Here is a 21,391-nt window from a genome sequence, read left to right as displayed (position 1 = left end):
CATGGACGGCCTACGACCTACCCTTGGAAACAATGTTATGATGATGCATCCATTGGATTATGCTACCGCCACTGCTTATGCTTTTCAGTCTGAGCAGTCTTTGAGGGACATCTATTTTGAGATTCAGCACAAAAGGCAGCACTTTCAGAACAATAATCAGCCAAATTTAAAGCTATATACGGGTCCTCATAGACCTCAAGGGCCTCAAAAGACCCAAGGTCAAGTCAAGAAACAAGCACCACAAAAGCCACAAAATCCTGGAGCACCAAAGCCTGCTGAGAGGCAACCATGCAAGGAGTGCAATCTCTTACATCTTGGCAAATGTGAATGGGGGACATTCAAGTGTTTATATTGCAAGGAGAGTGGGCAAAATGCTGCTGATTGCTCAAAGCGGCAGACACTACGCTTATCACGGGTAACCTAGTCATTCAAGTGTTTAAAATCATCTATTGCTTATTATTGCATGAAATGTTAAATTGGTTATTAGAATTGAAATGGGAACAAGATTTAACCTAGTGGAAATTAGGTTGCATGTTCTACCTAGTTGAACTTAAGATATGATTTTAGAAACCATAGAAATGGTATTTGTTTTGTGCATTAATTTATGTGAAGGACGTAATATTTCCAATTCAATCCAAGCCATGTATATGTACTTGTTATGTATAGCTTTCTACTTACTGAGTTTTATCTCATTCCAGTTAATGTCATGTGATGTAGGTAATAAAAAGGAATGAAAAATGGATTGTCCATGAGGAAGAAGTCATATAATAAAGAAGGAAACTTTTGAACTTTTGTCATGAAACCTTTATTTTGGGGTACATTGAACATTGGAAGTGTTGATAATTTTGTATTTTGCAAATGAATGATTGGAAAAAAAAAAAATTTGTTGGCTTTATTTTGGTTGATTCAAAGGTGAATGTTTATGTATACTAGTTTTGAAAATGTTTATGATGTTAAACGGTATATTGTTCTTTCCCTTTTAAATGATAAGGCTTCCACATATGTTATTAGTTTTAAAATGTTATTCCTATGGGAGTGGGTTGTTACAATTGGTATCAGAGCAAAAGTTCTTCGGGCCATATATGACTTCTTCTACCTAGGACAATCCAGCATGTTTTCTATCCTGCATCTATTGATTTTAACATTGAGAATTGATTCTATTATATTGCCATTGATGTATCATTTCTTCCTATCTATGTTAAAGTGAGCATTTGTGTAGGATATGCCTCTATTGAAGGGGATGATAGGACCCCTCCTACTGATAAGACTGCCAAGGTTGTTAACGAATTCAGTAAGTTATTACAAGAACAAGAGAAGGTTCATAGCGAGCAGATTCAACAGCTATTGAGCATGCACACCTCGACCCAGGGTCATGGTCGTGGAAGAGGTCAAGGCACAACTGAAAGTTCAGAAAATGGTGCATATAATCGTTTCAGGCGTATGAACCCTCCGATTTTATTGGTGGCCCTGATCCACTAGTGGCTCTGGAATGGGTCAAGTCATTGGAGGCCATATTCAATTACTTGAAGTTCACCGACCAAGATAAGGTAAGTTGTGTTGTGTTTATGTTGGTCATAGCTGCTCGTATTTGGTGGGAAGCTTACCAAGGTTACAGTTAACGTCCGAGAATTAAAGTGGGACGAGTTCAAGGAATTATTCTACGCCAAATATTTTTCAAGAGAGGTCAAGGCCAAGAAGGTGAAGGAATTTCTTGAATTGAAGCAATATGCTATGTCTGTCGCTGAGTATACTTTGAAGTTCGAAGAAGGATGTGTTTTTGTTCCTTTTATTGGTGGAAACGACAAAGATAAGGGAGAACACTTCCTTCGAGGTTTGAAGTCAGAGATTCGAATAGATGTTTATATGTCAAAAGTGATCACCTACCAAGACATTGTTGAGAGAGCCTTACTTGCCGAGCACGATGAACAAGAGATTGAGAAGGAACGGCAGTTAAGGAGGCAAGCTTTTCAAGCTAGAGGGCAAGGGACAAGTACTAATGTGCGAGGTGGACACAAAAGAAAAGGCAAGTTGGAGCAACACAATAAGCCTTCTTTACCTTCTTCAGATACGGAGCGACCTGTGTGTCCTAAGTGTGGCAAGCCACACAAAGGTGAATGTTTGGTTGGTAGTGGTCGATGTTTTAGATGCAAGGAAATGGGGCACACAGCAAAAAAGTGTCCTCTTTCTTCGAATCAAGGAAGAGGTTCAAGGAATAGTTTTTGCAATCACCAAAGAAAGTGCTAATCCTGATTCTTCAGTGTTATCAGATAATATTTTAATCTTCAACAATAAAGCACTTACATTAATTGATAGTGGTGCGATATGTCTGAAGTGTTTATGCATTCTTTATCTGTTGAACCTACGGTTATGTCATTACACTTCAATATTGTGTTCCCCTCGGGAGATGAAATTTGTCCCACTAGTATCCTTAAGGTTTGTCCTGTTCAAATGAATATGAGATTATTGTTTGATGATCTTATTGTTATTCCGATGGTAGCATTTGATGTCATATTGAGTATGGATTGGTTATCTGCTTATCATGCGGTGATTGACAGTGTGGGCAAGACAGTGAAGTTTTTAGCCGATGACCATGAGAATGATGTATTTGTTGGTCTAGGCTCTTCGATGAGTATTCTTATTATTTCTTGTCTAAAAGCTACTAAGTTGTTGCACAAAGGTTGTATTGGTTTTCTTGCTTCAGTGTTGGATATGCAAAAGGAAAGTAATATGCAATTGCAGGATATTGATGTGGTTCAAGATTATCCTGACGCATTTGCAGATGATGTGCCTGGATTACCACCTGATCGAGAGATGGAGTCTGTTATTGATTTAATTCCAGGTACAGCTCCAATCTCTAATGCTCCGTACAGAATGGCTCTGACTGAGATGAAAGAATTGAAAAATCAATTGCAGGAGCTATTAGATAAAGGTTTTATCCGGCCTAGTTCATCGCCATGGGGAGCTCCGGTTTTATTCGTGAAAAATAAGGATGGATCGTTGAGATTATGCATTGATTTTCGATAACTCAACAAGGTAACGGTTAAGAACAAATATCCTTTGCCACGTATCGATGATCTTTTTGATCAATTGCAAGGAGCATCAGTGTTTTCGAAGATAGAACTTCGATCTGGTTATCATCAATTGAAGGTGAAAAAGTAGGACATACCAAAGACTAGTTTTTAGAACGAGGTATGGCCATTATGAATTTTTGGCGATGTCTTTTGGGTTAACCAATGCTTCTTTTTGTTTTTTTGGATTTAATGAATCGTGTCTTTAAGCCGTATTTGGATACTTATGTCATTGTTTTTATTGATGACATCTTGATTTACTCAAAGACACGAGATTTTCATCGTGAGCATTTGAGGATTGTTTTGCTTGTGTTGAGGGATAAGCAATTGTATGCCAAGTTAAAGAAATGTGAGTTTGGTTGAAGCAGGTGGCATTTTTGGGCCATATATTTTCGAAAGAAGGAATATCGGTGGATCCTTCTAAGATTGAATCCATTAAGTAATGGTCCATTCCAAAGACTGTGTCAGAGGTAAGAAGTTTTCTTGGTTTGGCAGGATATTACAGAAGATTCATAGCGGATTTTTCGAAGATCGCGTCGCCATTGACGAGTTTGACACGAAAGGCTGCCAAGTTTGAATGGACCATAGAATGCCAACAAGCATTTCAAACATTGAAAGATAAGTTGACTTCTGCCCATGTATTAGTACTTCCTTGTGGTACTGAAGATTTTATTGTATATACAGATGCTTCAAAGTAGGGGTTAGGTGCCGTATTCATGCAGCGTGGGAAAGTGAAAGGATATGCTTCTCGTCAGTTGAAAGAATACGAGAAGAATTATTCCACTCATGATTTGGAGTTGACGGCTGTGGTTTTTTCTCTAATGATTTGGCGGCATTATCTATATGGTGAGAAGTGTGAAATATTTACGGATTACAAAAGTTTGAGTTATTTGTTTTCGTAGAAGGAATTGAATATGCGGCAGCAGAGATGGTTGGAACTTGTGAAAGACTATGATTGAACCATTAGCTATCATCCTGGTAATGCTAATGTGGTTGCGGAATGCTTTGAGTCGCAAGTCGAGTTCTTTATTGCGATCTATGATTTCTAAACCTTTGTTGTTGGATTTGCAAAGGAATGAGATCAATTTGGTATCTCCAGGTACAGTGGCTCGATTATCTGCACTGGTTCTCCACTCAACCTTATTTGATCGAATTTTGAAGGAACAAATGCTGGACACTCAGTTATTAGAGTTGAAAAGGAAAAGTGATCTGACAGGAGTTTCTGAATTTGGGTTGAATCGTGATGGTTTATTGATCTTTCGAGGAAGAATATGTGTTCCTATGGATGATGACATTCAAAAAGATGTACTTCTTGAAGCTCATACAGCGCCATATTCTGTACATTCCGGTAGTACCAAGATGTATCAAGATCTTCGACGTCTTTACTGGTGGCCAGGTATGAAGAAAGATATCATGTTATTTGTTTCTGAATGTTTAACCTGTCAGCAGGTTAAGATTGAGCATTAGAGACCGGTAGGATTGTTGCAATCCTTGCCTATACCGTAATGGAAGTCGGAGCCCATAACTATGGATTTTGTTGTTGGGTTGCCAAGGACGCAGAAGGGCTTCAATTCTATTTGCGTGATCGTGGATCGATTGACCAAGTCATCTCATTTTCATCATGTCAAGACGACGTATTCTATGAATCAATATGCTGAGGCTTATATCCAAGAGATTGTGAGACTTCATGGAATACTGGTATCGATAGTTTCAGATCGTGGTCCAAGGTTTACATCTGAGTTCTGGAGAGTTTACATCAAGCATTGGGAACAAAATTGGCTTTTAGTACCGCCTACCATCCTCAAAGCGACGGTCAATCAGAAAGGGTTATCCAAATTCTTGAAGATATGCTAAGGGCTTGTACGATTGATTTCCCGGGAAGTTGGGATTCCAAGTTGCCTTTGGTGGAGTTCACGTATAATAACAGCTACCAGTCTTCTATCGGCATGGAACCTTATGAAGCTTTATATGGAAGAAAGTTCCGATCTCCTTTGTTTTGGGAAGAGGTAGGTGAAAGGAAGATGTTGGGCCCGGAGTTGGTTCAACAAACAGCAGATGTTGTGGAATTGATCCAAGAAAGAATGAGGATCGCTCAGTATCGACAGAAGAGTTATGCCGATGTTTGACGACGACCTTTAGCATTCGAGATTGGTGATCATGTTTTTATTAAGATAGCTCATCTCAAGGGAGTTATGCGATTTGGCAAGAAAGGTAAGTTAAGTCCTCGATACATTGGGCCATTTGAGATTCTAAATAAGATTGGAGACCGAGCCTATCGTCTTGCATTACCACCGGACTCGGATCGAGTTCACAACGTATTTCATGTTTCTATGCTACGTAAGTACCTTTCTAATCAATCTCAAGTTCTTCAGTACGAGTCATTGGATCTTTTACCTAACCCAAGCTACGAGGAAATGCTGGTTCAAATTCTTGATCGCAAAGTTAAAGTGTTGAGAAACAAAGAAATTGGCCTTGTCAAAGTTCTTTGGAGGAATCAAGTGATTGAAGAGGCTACGTGGGAACCAGAAGAGGAGATAAAACATCGTTATCCGAGTTTATTTGATGGTAAGCAAATTTCGGGGACGAAATTTTTATAAGGAGGGGAGATTGTAATATCCCGACCTTTTATCATGTCATTGTTGATGGTGTAATTTATGATTTATTGTGAAAAGGTATGGTTATAAATATTTTAATGGTTATTGGTTATGGATATGTTTATTGGAATGGTTAAATATGGTTTGTTATGGTAATGAATGAGTTTTGTTGATGGTTGTGTTGGATGAATTGAGGATGTATTGGGATGCTAATTTCATTGGTATGGAATGGTATTGGAAAAGGTTGGATTTAAGGTGAGTCGGGGTGTATTTTTGGTGCAGGGGATAGCGCCGTAGAGGCAGAGCTGCAGTGCAGGAGCCGTAGCACGGGCGACGCAACGCCATTCGGGCGGCGCCGCAGCGCTAGTTGTGCGAGAATTTCTACTCTAAAACACGTTTTGGTGTATTTCAAGGCTTTTAAACTTAATTCTAGATCCTTCCACTCACTTCTCATTTCTCTCCTTCTCTTTGATCGTTTATTGCCTTCTCCCTTCAAGATTTTCTTCCCTTCAATCTCTACTTCAAGTTCAAGGGTTCTAGTTGAATTTTAGTGTCTCCTAATTTAGACTTCAAGCTACAAGGTAAGACTTCTATATTATTGGGAGTTGGAAGGGTTTGAAATATTAAGGGTTAAGTTGGGTTCTTTGATTCATTGGATTATTGGTGATGATTTATGGTTATTATTGTGATTATTGTTGTAGGATTCATTCAAGATCATCATATCCATCATAGTTCTTGTGGGTAGTAAGTAGAAGCCTCCTTTCCAATGCTCACATGATATATATGTATATAAGCCATGTTTATTAATGTCTAGCTCCTTCCATTGTAATATTAGTGATGTATGTATTGTTATTTGTTCATTGATCCAAGAATACCATTGAATTCATTGATAAGGAGCTATTACTCTATTGTTGCTTACCAAGTATTTGTTAAATTGCCTCAATGAAATTCTCATGATCAAAGCCAAGGAAATGATAGTTAATTCAAGCATGTCATTGGCGAATTTCATGATTATGAGTATCTCTCACTGTTTTATGTATATTTATATCCAAGAGATACTATCCACAGGTCACAGGTCACAGGTCACAGAATTATCATTTCCTTTCTTTTAATTCAATCTATGAAATATCATCTATATTGCTTTGTTATCTATTGTTCATTGAAGATGATATTATTCATTGTTCATTACCATTGCTATAGCCATGTTTCAAGCGAAGTCATGTATATGTATTTGTTATGTATAGCTTTCTACTTGCTGAGTTTTATCTCATTCCAGTTAATGTCATGTGATGCAGGTAATAAAAAGGAATGAAAAATGGATTGTCCAGGAGGAAGAAGTCATATAGCAAAGAAGGGAAACTTTTTAACTTTTGTCATGAAACTTTTATTTTGGGGTACATTGAACATTGGAAGTGTTGATAATTTCGTATTTTTCAAATGAATGATGGGAAAAAAAATTATGTTGGCTTTATTTTGGTTGATTCAAAGGTGAATGTTTATGTATACTAGTTTTGAAAATGTTTATGATGTTAAATAGTATATTGTTCTTTCCCTTTTAAATGATAAGGCTTCCGCATATGTTATTAGTTTTAAAATGTTATTGCCATGGGAGTGGGTTGTTACATCCACTCTGACCAAGGTATGAGATAAGAGTATTATTCATCACACCAAGCTTGTATCTATGATAGAGACATGTTTTGTGGTCCCCCAAGATGACAAGTGGATAAATTCCTTGCTTGAATATATCTCAAACACTAAGTTGCTCGAGGATCTAGGTGTGGCCCAAAAAATCAAAAGACAGGCTCCTCATTTTGTAGTATTGAGTGGAATGTTGTATCGACTATCCTAATAGGACTCGATGCTCAAGTGTTTAATAGTGAAAGAAGCCAAGTATGTACTTAAAAAGATTCAATGAAGGGTGTTGTGGGGATCAACATATTAGAGATATAACACTAACTCGAAAGGCATTGCTAGCCAGATTTTGGTGGTCTACCATGAACTTAGACGCTATAAAAATTAGTCAGATCTTGTGAGGGATGCCAACATCATGGAAATTTTCATCACAACCTAATGTCAACCACTGAAACATGTCTGAGCATCCTATCCTTTCGATCAATGGGGCCTGGATATTGTAGGACCCTTTCTGATAGCTCGGGCACAAAATAAATTCATGTTGGTCCCATTAGATTATTTCTCCAAGTGGGTTGTGGTCGAGCCCTTGACTAGAATCACAGAGGAAGAAGGTTGAGATTCATGTTGAAGAACATGGTGTGCCGGTTTGGACTACCAAAGAAGTTGATAACTTACAAAGGTCGACAGTTTGAGGGATGAAAAGTGATAGCCTGATGTGAAGAAATGAAGATCGTCCAGTATTTTGCTTATGTCACCTGCCCACAAGCTAATGGGTAGACCGAAGTCAACAACCACACAATAGTTCAAGCCTTAAGAACCAGGATTCAAAGAATCACGAAAGATTGGGAGGAAGAAATACCAAGTGTTCTATGGGCTTATCGAACCACTCCCCATACTGCTACTGGGGAAACACACTTCAGCTTTGTGTATGATTCTGAGGGTGTGCTACCCACCAAGATAGGGTAAATTTAATCACAGGTAGAAGCCTACTCAGAAGGGAATAATGTAGCATGGGCTCAAGAATTAGAACTCGTGGAAGAAAAGAGAGAGAAGACTGCCATCCGTAAGGAGGCCTATTCGAAGTTGGGTTATACGAACTTCCCGAGACTTTCAAGTAGGTGATCTTATTATGAAAAAAGCCAATCCAACTGAAGACGTTGGCAAACTAGAAGTGGTGGGAAGGACCTTATAAATTCATTTGCAAAGTTAGTTCAATAGTATTGTATTTAAAAGATGTCTAGGGCTGATCTCCCAAAAGGCCCTACAACACTTTTAGTTTAAAAAAGTATTATTCCTGAGTTGTATTGATCGTTTGGTTATTAATGAAGTGATCTTTCCATATGTGAAAATTTATTTAAAACCTGAGAGATATGAAGCCCCATCATTTTATTATAGGCCCGGGAGGCATGAGGCCCTGACTTTCTATTAATGACTGGGAGATACGAGTCTCCGACATCTTATCCTATTTAAGCCCGAGAGATATGAGGCGCCATCATTATATTATATGCCTAAGAGGCATAAGGCACCAGCTTCCTATCAAAGCCCTGGAGATACAAGTCCTGGACATCTTATCTTATATAATCCTGGGAGATATGAGGCCACAACATTTTATTTTAGACTCGGGAGGCATGAGGCTCCAACTTCCTATCAAAGCCCGGAAGATACTAGTCCTCGGCATCTTATCTTACATAAGCCCGAGAGATGTGAAGCCTTGACACTCCCATCATATTTAAAGCCTGGTTGATACGAGGCCACAACATTTTATTATTGGCATGGGAGGCATGAGGCCCCCTGCTTCCTATCAAAGCCCAAGAGATACTAGTCCCCAACATCTTATCATATTTAAGCATGGGAGACATGAGGCCCCAATATTTTATTATTCTCCTGGGAGACATGAGGCCTTAGGTTCACACCAAAGCCCAGGAGATACAATTCCAGGTATCTTATCGTACATAAGCCCGGGAGTTTCGAGGCTCCGACACTTTGCTCTTAGGCAAACAAATGTTAGAAGGATGAACCAGCCTAATCTATCTCCTAACATTTATGAAATTCTTACAAATATAGAAGGTGTCCGGAGTATATTAGCCTGTAACGTCCCGAAAATTTGAAGGTACACCTATATCCCGTGCATCCAAGCTATTAAATTCCTTTGTATTTTAATTAAATGTTTTAATTGATAAATTGATTATGTTGACATGCTTACATGATTTTTAAGTAGTCTTCTACTTACATGCATTAAAAATGTATTTTTAAGGGTTATTCGGGTTGCGATCGAGGAACGGAGACCGAGGGCTGAAAAATAGAAAATGTTTTTATTAATTAATTATTTTTAATTATTTAAAATATGATTGATGATTTTTCTTATTTTTGAAAATAAGGAGTTTTGAAGTGATTTTATACGTCGGGACGTAAATTTTATCGGTGTTGGATTTTCAACAAAAATACGAATGTATTGGCAACCCGGCTAATAATTTCACAAACTTATTAAACAAAATATTTTAATTAAGCAATAATGGGATAATTGGGCCTAATTAACTTTCTAAATGGGCCTAAAATATTGTTAGTGTTTTAATTAACTATTTAAAACTCAAAACCCTTCCCCACAACATTCAAACTCACGCCCCACTCCCCTAAATCATACAAACTCCTTTTCTCTTTAAGTACACGGCACACACACAATTCTTCTAGTGAAGTTTAGAAATTTTCAAGGTTGACAAGCCAAGGTCGTTCGTCACCGTTCTTCGTAATCGTCAACGTTTAATCGTGCGTTAAAATGCAAAGGCACTTCATAATCTTTCCTTTACTCATCCGCCACACCATAGTATTTATTTAATTGTATTTATCATGAAAAACTAGTTGCATCATGTTATATTTTCAGATATTCATCATACGTGATTTTTAAGGCTCGTGTTTTCATCCAAAAACATGTTTTATATGGACCTAATAAAGGGGCTTCCATGTATTAGGATGATAAGGGGCATGTTTTACATGAGTTTTAGGGTCCTAGAACACACACAACACGCTGCACAACATGAAGAAACAAGCTGGAAACCGAAATCATGTGTTTTATTGCCATAGGGCTCGGTTGTAAGGAGTTTGTGGCTAGGATTGGTCTCGGCTGGGACCAGGGCTAGATAGGGTCGGGGTCAGGGAAGGAGTCCTAGCCATGCTAGGACTCGAACACCAGTGCTGGGAAGGAGTCCTATCAAGCTAGGGCTCCAACCCGACAGGGCCGCGCTTGAGCGCGCGAGTGCGCAACAGTGCAGGGGAGGGGCTCTGCCTGGGTGGCTCTTGGCTGGGCTAGGTTGACTCACTAGGGTCCTAAGAGGGTGCACAAGGTGTTGGTTCAGTGGCTAGGTCCTCGGGGTGAGTTCGAAGAGTCATACGCTAGGAGGAGTTCTCGGCTGGATTTGGTTGCAGGGTTGGGGGCTTTGGATTCAAGTCTAGGGTTGAGTCCTTTGGTTCTAAGGGTCCAGGAGGGTTCCTAGAGTGGCTGGTCAGGGTTCGGTTTAGCATGCTTCGGGCTTTGCTCGAGGAAAAACGAATATGGTTCGAGATGTATTGCATATGCTTGGTTAGGGTTTTCTTATATTGAAATAATTCGAAACATGGCTCACGGGGGTCGATTCATGGTTCACGAGGGCTAAAATAATATAAAAAGTATAAGTTTTTAATTTAGGAATTTTATATTAAATTTGTAATTAATTCGGGATTAAAACGCATTAAAAATGAATAATTAAGGAATAATTGAAAAGTATAGAATTTAAGCTAAATAAAATTGTGATAAATTTAATTTAGGCTTAAATAATTATTTGAGATATTCTAGAGTCAATGAAATTAAAAAAAAGTCATTTTACACCAAAAAATAAGTAAACATCATGGCAGTGTCACGAATGTTGTTTTATATGCTAATATGATTATTTCAAATTTTTATGGATTTTTATGATTTAATATGTTAAAACTTTTATTTTAAATGTTTATGGATTTTTATGATTTAATATGTTAAAATGTTTATTTTAAATGTTTATGGATTTTTATGATAAAACGATAACGGTAAAAGATATGTTACATGCTTGGTTTAAAAGAAAAACGATATTTATATGCATATTTTTATAAAGTGATGGAATTACATGTTGAAGGATGTGAAGGGATTGTGACTAATATGAATACGATGATACATTGATATGTTAATACGTAAGGCCAATACTCAGTTGACGGGTGAGAGTGTCGCTGATGTCCCCGCCGCCCAGTACCGTAGTTACATGTAGATGGATCCATCGCCCCAATATGAATACGAATACGAAACTCACAATCAACGATCTGAATTCAACGAATATGAATATGAATATGTTGATGATGAATATGAATGAATATGTTGATATGAAAATGTTTATGTTTAAGTTTATGCATCTTCATGAAAATGTTATTTTACGTACAAGTATTTTCACTGTTGCATGTGATATGTATATGTATTATATTGTTATCAAGATAATAGAGTGTTGAGTCTTTAGACTCACTAGGTGTGATCGATGGAGATGAAGTTGATGTTAATGATAATAGAGGTCTTGATGGTCGACTTTTCTGGGCTGAAGGTGCACATAACCCGAGGACAAGCGCTAGTTTTCCGCACTAGTTTATGATTTATGATTATGTTAAAGATATTTTTAAGACAATTTATTTAGCTCATGAGAGGTTTTTTGAGAGGTTGCTAGTTTTAGCTTTATTGCTAATTTAGAATTTGTAAACGAGTGACGATTTTATGATTCAAACTATTTTCCTTTGGAATTTTTAAATGTTAGATGGTTGAATTAATTTTAAAATGATGTCAAAAATATTTTATGTATGTGTACGTAATTCGGCCGAAATTATGAGGGTTTCAAAAAAAATTCTAGTATTTTTTAAGAAAACGAGTAGTGAGCGTTTCATAGCCCAAGCTTGAAGTCTCGGTTATTCCTCAACACTTAAAAATATGGGAAAGTTCTTGTGATATTCGATCTACTTACGGGTCCAAATTGAGAAAAGCAGAAGAAATAACTAAGGAAGGTAATTTTTATTAATGATAAGAAAAGATACAAAGCAAGGCCCTGAGGATTGAAATTCAAAAAGAAAAGAAAAGTTTTATAGGCTTATTCTACATTTTCCGGGCCCTCAGACTCTGCAGCATCGGCGTCCTTCCCTCCAACCCCTTCCTCATCCTTTGGAAGAAAGTCGATAGCTTGGTTGAAGTCTAGAAAGCCTTCTTTATCCTCTGGGAGAAGGCCAACCTCTTGAAACTGCTCCCGGTACTTGTTGAAGCCTGTCCGGAAGAAGTAATAGTTCTTGTCCTCAACCGCCGTTTTGAACTCTTGGGACTGTAGGAAGGAAGTTCACCATTCCTCCTCGAACCACTACTGGACAGCTAGGGTAGAGTGCTCCATCAGCTCGGGACGTATGACTATAAAAATTTTCAACCGGGGATTGGACTCGCGCCTCTGAAGTCGAGAGCTCGACCTTCAGTATTTCTGCCTCGATGATAGCAGCCTTGGCCTCTATTTGGGTCTTCTTCAAGCTCACCTGAGAGTCTTCTAACTGCTGATATGCCACCTCAGAAATCGTCATAAACCCGATTACTGTCTCATTATTTATCAACCAAGCTCGATCCAGCTCATCTTTGACCAGGGCATGGAGTTCACTGGCAGTCTGGGCCCGAGCCGCTTCTCATTAGGCCACGGAAAGAACCTCTTCATATATCAGCATTCGAAGGCATTATGTAAGCAAAAGATTAAAAAAAAAAAGAATAAGCAGTTACTCAAGGCCCAAGAAGCATCAGGAACGAAAACTTACTGAAAAAGTTCAAATAGTGCCCTCGAACAGCTTGTGGTTGGGCCCGAAATCTTGGAGATGAGCCTTCGGCGGGCGAGGTCAAAATCTTCACAAGCCACACCCCCGCCGAGGAGACCCCATCTGGAAAGAGGTTACCCGATCTCCTGGGGAGGCTTGGTTGATGCTGCTCCATTGTATACCGGGAGGAGGACAAGGTCCCTGGGAGCCCCCTCGTCGGTGTTACTAAAGAAGATTGTCTCAGGATCACCGATAGCTTTCTATTCCGATGGGTGAGGGGTTTGTGTCCTTGGTCTCTGGGTGGAAAATGGATTACCCAAGATCTTCTTCTTCATCCCAAACCTCAGCAACCATACCCTCTCCGATGGCATGCTTGGTCGTCACCCTCTCCTAGTTTTAGCAACCAACTTCTCTTCATCTTCCCGGGCTGCTTCCTTAGCTGCCTCCTTCTTTCCTATGGCTACGACCTTTTCAGTGGCCCGCCTTTGCGCAAAATCTTCTTGCATCTCGAGGTCACCTACAAAGGACAAACAAATATCAATAATCATACTTAAAAAAGGTAAAAAAATAAATAGGAAGATAAGAAGTAGTAGACCCGAGGACTCCAAGGTACTCATCGGACCAGCATGTGAAGAAATAATGAAGGATAAGGGGGTTAATTGAAAGATTATAAATCTTGAAAACAACAAAGGTGAATGCTATAATCCCGAAGGAGTTGGGGTGGAGCTGGTTGAGAGGGACCCCGAGAAAAAAGGACACCTCGATATAGAAGGAAGGGACTGGGAACTGGAGACCACTACAGACTTGGTCTCGTAAAAATGTATAGAATCCCTCAGGGGGTTGGTCGGCCCGATTAGAGGGACCGAGAATGAGGATGGAATAAGAAGAAGGAATAGACCCGAGGACTCTGAAGCCCTCATCAGCTCCCGGGCACACAATACTGACCATGGTAGAGAACAATGGCGTATTCAATGGAGTAGTTTGTGGTTTTCCAGGAGCACGAGCTTTGCCCTTATCTTTCTCTGGGGCCTAGGAAGGCCCAACAGCGTAGTGGGTGGTTTTGGATTTTTCGGATTTCTTAGAGGAGAGGGCTAGAATGGGTCCTTTGGAAGTAGCGGGGGAAACGTAAAGAGTGGAGTCGAAGTTGAGCGTGGCAGACTCCAGATCCGAGGAGCCACGAAGGTTCGTGCCAGAAGAAAAATAAATAGAAATTGACATGAAATGAAGGAAAAAATAACTTACGATGTGGTAGGAGAGGAGAAGCTGGCCGGAATTAACAATGCGAGTTCATCAGAGAAGAACGAAAGGCACCATAATTGCAAGAACAAGAATAGGATTGAGAGAATGAGAAAGTATGAAATGGAGAGAGGCGGTTGATATTTATAAGGGTAAGAGCGTTAATCACTATCATTGCTCTAAAAGATAGGTAGACGGTCAGGATTCACCTCAGAAATTGAACCGGGTCACCCTAGAATACGAAGATTAGTGTCAAGAATACAAAGAGACATCTGTTAGGGAATATGTATTTTCAACTGCTAGGGCTTCATGTTTTCATCAGCCCTAGCCCGCTTAAATTCAAAATATAACTGGTTTCAAGACTAAGTCCCACCTAACCACTCGAGACAACGAGTGGGACTCTAGCCTAACTATTTAAGGAAGAACTGGTGATACCTTGGTAAGAGCCTGGGACGTCCCAGGACTCGGGCAGAGGATAGATCGAGAAGATGAGGGAAGCTGAGGTAAGAACTAGCCCGGGAGAAGGAAATGCTCTTTTATAGGCCATCCTTGGGTTAGCAACAACCAGGAAAGCCGACCACAAACAAGCCCGACCTCTCAACTTAGTTTGAATATTATTTAAAGACTTAGTGAATCACGGACTTTGTCTGTGTCCTGACATCTAAATCACTGCCCAAGCACTTCGAAACAAGCATCAATCCTTGGCCCACAGGTGTGGAGGACCATACTCCAATGTTATTGGCATATCATTCAGTACACGTGGGGGCGAATTGACAAGACCAAAAGCAATATAGGTTTTCAGTTCTGACAGCATCAGGGGACAGGCCATGGGCAGCCATCATGCTATGAGCAGTGGCCGGGTGTTGAAAATAACTTCATCATATACCTCTCCCCTATAAATACCTAGGTTACTTGATCATAAAGAGGTCAATTCACTTAACAGTTTCCAAAAGCACTAGGCATATACTCTTTATTGCACTTTGGGTCAATACTTGATTGACTTGAGCGTCAGAGTGGCTACGTTGGAACCTTCTGGCGCCCTACTAGCGTTCTTCACTCTTAAAGTGTAGATTCTTCAGCCCAGGTATCATCTTCCAATCTCTAACGTGCCCGAGAAGAACCTAATCATCCTGATAAATCGCCCACGCAGCTCGATCCATTTTTCCGACTATCATCAATATGTATTTAAATATTGTCTATAAATCGATATTTAACTTGTACATATTTTTAACACAGTTAATTTATTTGGCTTGATTATTTTAATTTCACATTTTAAAATAATTAAATCTTGCCAAATAATTGAGTAACTAACATTGAGTCCTTACATATTAGCACCCAAGTAGGTTTACTCTGTATTGCATCGAGTATAAGAAAATAAAATTGTGCATTGGCTAAGAGCTATAGCTTTTGGTCTAGTAGTAAACGCTTGAGCATAACAATTTTAAGTTTCATTTGAAATAACGAATTTGATGTTAGAAATTTCAAATACTTAATAATAAATATGTTTGTTTTGGAAAATCCACTTGACAATGAATTTCAAATATCGATTGGTTATTTTTTACATCGTTGTGATGAATTTCAAATTCATCCTAATATAAAATCATTTCAAATCATTTTATAAAATATCTCTCAAATCCAAATTATGTTGTCCAAACACAACTTTAGATCTATTTAACACAAAAAATCAAGTATGCCCATGATATGGTAATAGAAAGAGTACAGTATTCGCACACCAAATTATATATTTATACCTCTTTAAGTTTCAATAAATCTTTGAATTATTCATGTTAAATTTTATTTTCTTCACAAAAACCGATGCACAAATATTGAGAACTATAAACTTCATTCATCTTAGCATCAAAATTTTAAATTTATACTACCTTTCACTATATATTTGTGTGTGTGTGTGTGTGTGTTTGTGTTTTATAGAATATAAAAAACATTTCACTTAAAGAAGTGACAAATAAATAACAATTGAATTAGAAATAACTAAGTAACAATTGAATTAGAAATATGAGAAATTTTTGTTATTAAAAAAAAAAGAGTCGTCAATTTAAAGTGTAGAAAATAATTTGATTTAAATCTTTTTGAGTTAACTTTATAAAACTTGTCAATTGCAATTATTTTAAGAGAGAATTACAACTTTGAATGACATGAGATGTCCCTTCCCACGTTCCAACCTTCTACTTTACCTAATTCTTTAGGTTTTAATTTCACACTTTCCAAACTTTTTACTTTACCTAATTATTTAGGTATTAATTTCGCACGTCATGTAGGTGTCCTTATTTTATTTTCTTCTTTTTTTCTTTTAAAATTTTTTCCCGTATGCTGCGTGAGATATTTGTTGGATAAGTTTTGTGTAATAACCAAACAATAGCAGAGTAAAATTTTCATTAAAAAAATATCACAAAATTCTTATGAGATCGTCTCATATATCAATTTAATGATATGAATCTCACACTCGACTTAAACCGTGATCAAGAATATGTTTCTTAAGAGACGATATCACGGATATTTTTTGTGAGACATGTCAACTAAATTCATACATGAAATAAATTACTGTTTTTAGTATAAAAAATAATATTTTCCATAAATCAGATTGGAATAGAGACTCATCTTACAAAATTAATTTGTGAAACTACTTAACATGTGAAACTATCTCACAAGAAATTTTTTGTTATGTCAAAATTATTATTTACTCCAAGTATAGATCGGGTCAACCCGTCTCATGAATATAGATCTGCGTGACCGTATTAGAATATTTTTATTGCCAGGTAGGTTTCTTCACTGAATTTTATGGCCTTCCAAGTTTGTGAGCCAGATAGCAGAGATTTTCGTTCCTTGGACTTTCCATGGTATATGATTTCCTTTTGAGTCGGAGTCTGAAGTTTAACAGCAGTCTACCATGGCATGGTGTTTAGCTAATCAGTCCATTCCAAGAATGATGTCGAACTCAATCATATTGAGTTGAATCAATTCTGCCTCAAAGTTATGTTTACCAAAATTTTACAGTTCCGATATACCTTATGGGTCTCAATAGTTTTGCTAGCAGGTGTTGCAACTCATAATGGATCACTAAGAGTTTCATGATCAAGTTTCAGCTTTTTAGCAAATCTTCTAGACACAAATGAATGCGTAGCACAACAATCAAACAAGGCATAAACAGGAATTTTATTGAGTAAAATCGTACCGGTCACCACATTGTTGGTGTTATCATCTTCTTCCAGGGTTATAGCATATACTCGAGCGTTAGTCTTGTTTTCATTTGGTTTGCTGGGTTCAGTCCCTTTATCTTTGTTTTCAGGACAATCTTTAATCCGATGTCCTACTTTTCCACATTTGAAACAAGCGCATGTTTTTCTGTAACATTCTCCGATGTGATTCTGCCGATAAGTAGAGCACCATTTTCCTTTCCCTGTTGACAGCATTGTTAAATGTTCCTTTTGAAGGGCCACTTGATTGATTTGGCCTTTTGAACTTGGGACCACCTTGAGCTGACTGACTGACGAAGGGCCTCTTGTTCTTGTTTTCTTCTTCCGAGCGCCTGATGTCTGTTTTTGCGCTCATAGTTGTGTTCATTAAATCTTAAAAATTGTTTGGTCTGAGTACGGCCAAAACAGATTAAATTCGGCTGTTCAGCCCTTTCTTGAAACGGTGCATTTTCAGAGTTTCATCTGACATGATTGTTGGAACATAGGTTTCAAGATCATTGAACTTAGATGTGTACTCAATTATTGGCATGTCCGATGTTTGTTTAAAGTTTTTCAATTCACTTAGCTTTTGTATACGAAATTCTGCTGGGTAATATTATTTCAAAAATTCCCTTCGGAATATTTTCCATGAGATTTGCTCAACCTCGGCCAATGATGGCGATATTGTCTCCCACCATTTTCGTTCCCGATCCTCCAAAAACGGTGTCACCACTTTCACTTTAAGCTCTTCAGGTATTTCCAACAAATGAAGTTAGGTTTTAACATTCTTAAGCCAGTTATGACTGGTTTCTGGATCAGGATTCCCATAAAAGATTGGGACTCGATTCCTTTGGAGGGATTCATAGTGATACTTGATGCCACGAGGTTGTGGTTCTGGCGGTGGCTGGATGGCGTTGGCAATTGGGTTCACAATTCCTTGCAGTGTGGCGGCTACTATAGTTGCTATTGCCATCATGTCTTCTCAACTGAGATTCACCTTCGGTGGTGATGGTTGATTTTCGTTTTCGTTTTGAATGACTCCGCGGGGGTTACGATTGTTTCTGGGTGGTTTGCCTGTCATTTCCTATAAAAATATATTTTATGAATTTGTTTGAAACAATACATAATCACAGAAATATTTTCATTAATTTTTTGAAATCATACACTCAGTCTTTCAATATCAAAATGATTAACCTAATTGACCTAAATACAATCGATGCTAATCCTAGGAATCATTCTACTCGTCCAGTACTTCGCAATCTTCTACAGCTCCGTCAATTTATTCTTCCATGGGATTTCCTCCTTGGTCTTCTTCTAGTTTTCCCATGAGATCTTCCATATTGATCATATCATTTTGAAGTTGATTGATGTGTTTTTCCAAGAGAGCGTTGTGATTTGTCAATGTTTCCACTTCCTCTTGCAGCTATTGAATCGTGGACTGGTTCACGTTCTCATTGACTTCATGCTCTTCGATTTGTTCTTCGAGGCGGCATGGCATTTTGAGACGACTGTCGTCCCGAATTTGGAGCGTAAAAATCCTATCTTGCGCTTTGTTCAACTCTCGTTTGGTGATCTCGTGTTGCCATTCTGATTCTTGATGGTAGGCGGCATATAGTCTAACGTCCTCTCGTAATTTGCTTGCTTTTTCGCGTGCCTTGTAAATGTCATTATCCATGCATTTATTATTTCCATCTAATGGATAATTATCTCTCTCAAGCTTGTCATTTTTCATCTTCAGCGTTTTTATTTCTGCTTCCTTTGCCTTAAGATTTTTGGATTTAAGCTATAATGATTAGAGGATCCATGTTTGTTTTCCTATAAAGGTTAAAAAAAATGAATTGTATTGACAAGTTGATAAAATTCTCATAAAATGAATGTAAAGGCAAAAATTTAAGGCTAATAATAATGTTTTTTTCATAAATAAGTTATTACACTTAGTGCTTTTCAAAACATATTTTTATTACAATCATAATCCCAGACTAGCCTAGTCTATCATATCTCCATCGTTATTATCGCTATCATCATTGACCACTTACATCGGTGCTTCCTCCTCATCTTCCATATTTTCTACCACCATATGCAAATAATTATTCTGGTCTTGAAGCCTATCCATGGTGCAATGAAGTTCGGATATGTATCGTTCTTGCTTGTTGTTGAACTCTTGTTGACGCTAACGAGCACGAGTAGCACGGTCAGTCTCAGTTTTCAATCTCTCTAGCAAGTCCCTATTCAGTGTAGCTAGGCGCTCGATACGAGCTGAATCCGTAGGTACCAGAAGAAGTTGCCTCTCTGCCAAGTCTAGATGATGAGTGAGTCGTTGCACATCCGTCTCGAGTATGTTCTTGATCTCTATAAGCTCATGTTTCTCCCAAGCGAGTTGAGCCTTCAGTGTCACGATTTCTCTAGTTTGATTGTCTATAGTAAGCTGTCACATGCGAAGGGCGGCTTGAGCATGGGTTTGTGGAGTAGTCATTTCCTAACATAAATTGAGGAAAATTTCAGAACAATACAAAGGATAGAAAGGCACAAAAATGGAAATAAAGTTGTCGTGGAATTTTTCGATACTAAGAATTTACAGAATGATTGAAGGAGACAGAATTCGAATGTCATGAAGAATTTTGGAAAGAATGAGAGATTGTTTATAATGCACTAGGCTTTTGACAAAATTTGACTTGTCTGTCAAAATCCCAGCGAGATTATGAACCTTGCGGCTCTGATACCACTTAAATGTCACGCCCCAAAACCGAGACATCAGTGACATCTGGCATTGTTTAACAATTACTTGAATACAATTAAGCATCGTAGCAAATGGCCAAAACCAGTCTTTTTAATATAACAAAATATTGTCTTTACAATGACAACAGAATAAAAATTACATCAGAAATGCGGAAGAGAAATACAAAAAAGAAATTGTAAATTCTTGATTCTCGTTATTTTAATTCGATCACCATCCCCGGAAAGCTTCTTGTTCCTCCTCATTCATTTACTCTTTATTCTTATCTGAAATTTGTAAGGGGTGAGTGTTTTGGGAAACACTCAGCAAGTGGGGGACTGATCGAATTCCAAATATACATATAAAACATAATTTTTAGAGCATCTCTTTAAAAAACTTTCAAAACCTATTACTTTTGACTTATCATAACATGACCGAATCAAATATGAGACAGAGATTATCAGACGATTCAGAGCAAATCAGAGCAAACACAACATTGTTACTCATCTCATTTTCCATGGTCCAATTGTCCTCAATATATTAGTCCTCTAAGGGGCGAGGCCAGAACACAGTTTTATACCCACTTATGAGGGCCAAACAGAACACAGTTTTATACCCACTGATGGGGCCAGATATAATTACAATTATTGTCCCGTATGAAATTCGAATTGTAACAGTGTATCACATAATTCAGATTTTTAGGACAGAACTTATCAGAATTTTGAAAGGAATTCGGCGGAATCAAAGAATATCGAAATCAGAAAGAACATAACATTCATCGATCAAAATTTTAAATTATATAAGCAATGATTTCGAAAATAAAGACACACATACAAGTATGTCATATTATATTTATGCAAAGTTTAAAATACTAGAAAATACGTAACAAAAATCCACTTACCGAAAGTCGAAGATGTTGTTCGAAACTTGCTTAATTTTGGACGTACGAAGGTTGCCGAATTCGGACCAGATGGTGACCGAATTTTGGACAGGGCCTCCCCACAGTGTAGACAATAATTTCCAGTATGAAAATGACGGCACGAGCTTTCCTTCTTCTCCCTTTCCTAGCGGCGGTTGAGGGCTTTTGGGTGAGGATGAGGGCCGAATTTTGCTTTAGGCTTTTTGGTATGATTTCCT

General features: G+C 38.1%; 3 protein-coding genes across 3 annotated transcripts; all 3 read left to right on the top strand.

Moving 5' to 3' along the window:
• The first annotated feature begins 2,322 nt into the window (after positions 1-2,322).
• On the top strand, positions 2,323-3,024 carry LOC142538750 (uncharacterized). Its single transcript, XM_075644048.1, has one exon. It carries the CDS (start codon positions 2,323-2,325, stop codon positions 3,022-3,024), a length of 702 nt encoding a protein of 233 aa, XP_075500163.1.
• A 1,031-nt stretch (positions 3,025-4,055) lies between these two features.
• On the top strand, positions 4,056-5,194 carry LOC142538749 (uncharacterized). The gene is made up of 2 exons (XM_075644047.1): positions 4,056-4,464; positions 4,830-5,194. Exons 1-2 carry the CDS (start codon positions 4,056-4,058, stop codon positions 5,192-5,194), a joined length of 774 nt encoding a protein of 257 aa, XP_075500162.1.
• Positions 5,195-5,260: 66 nt separating this feature from the next.
• LOC142538748 (uncharacterized) lies at positions 5,261-5,799 on the top strand. The gene is made up of 2 exons (XM_075644046.1): positions 5,261-5,633; positions 5,741-5,799. The coding sequence occupies exons 1-2, from the start codon at positions 5,261-5,263 to the stop codon at positions 5,797-5,799; spliced, it is 432 nt and encodes a 143-aa protein (XP_075500161.1).
• Positions 5,800-21,391: the final 15,592 nt, after the last annotated feature.

Source organism: Primulina tabacum, chromosome 3, assembly GCF_025594145.1.
Source record: "Primulina tabacum isolate GXHZ01 chromosome 3, ASM2559414v2, whole genome shotgun sequence".
NCBI lineage: Eukaryota > Viridiplantae > Streptophyta > Magnoliopsida > Lamiales > Gesneriaceae > Primulina > Primulina tabacum.
The sequence above is the reverse complement of the archived record's forward strand: the minus strand, read 5'-3'. Positions and strand labels throughout refer to the sequence as shown.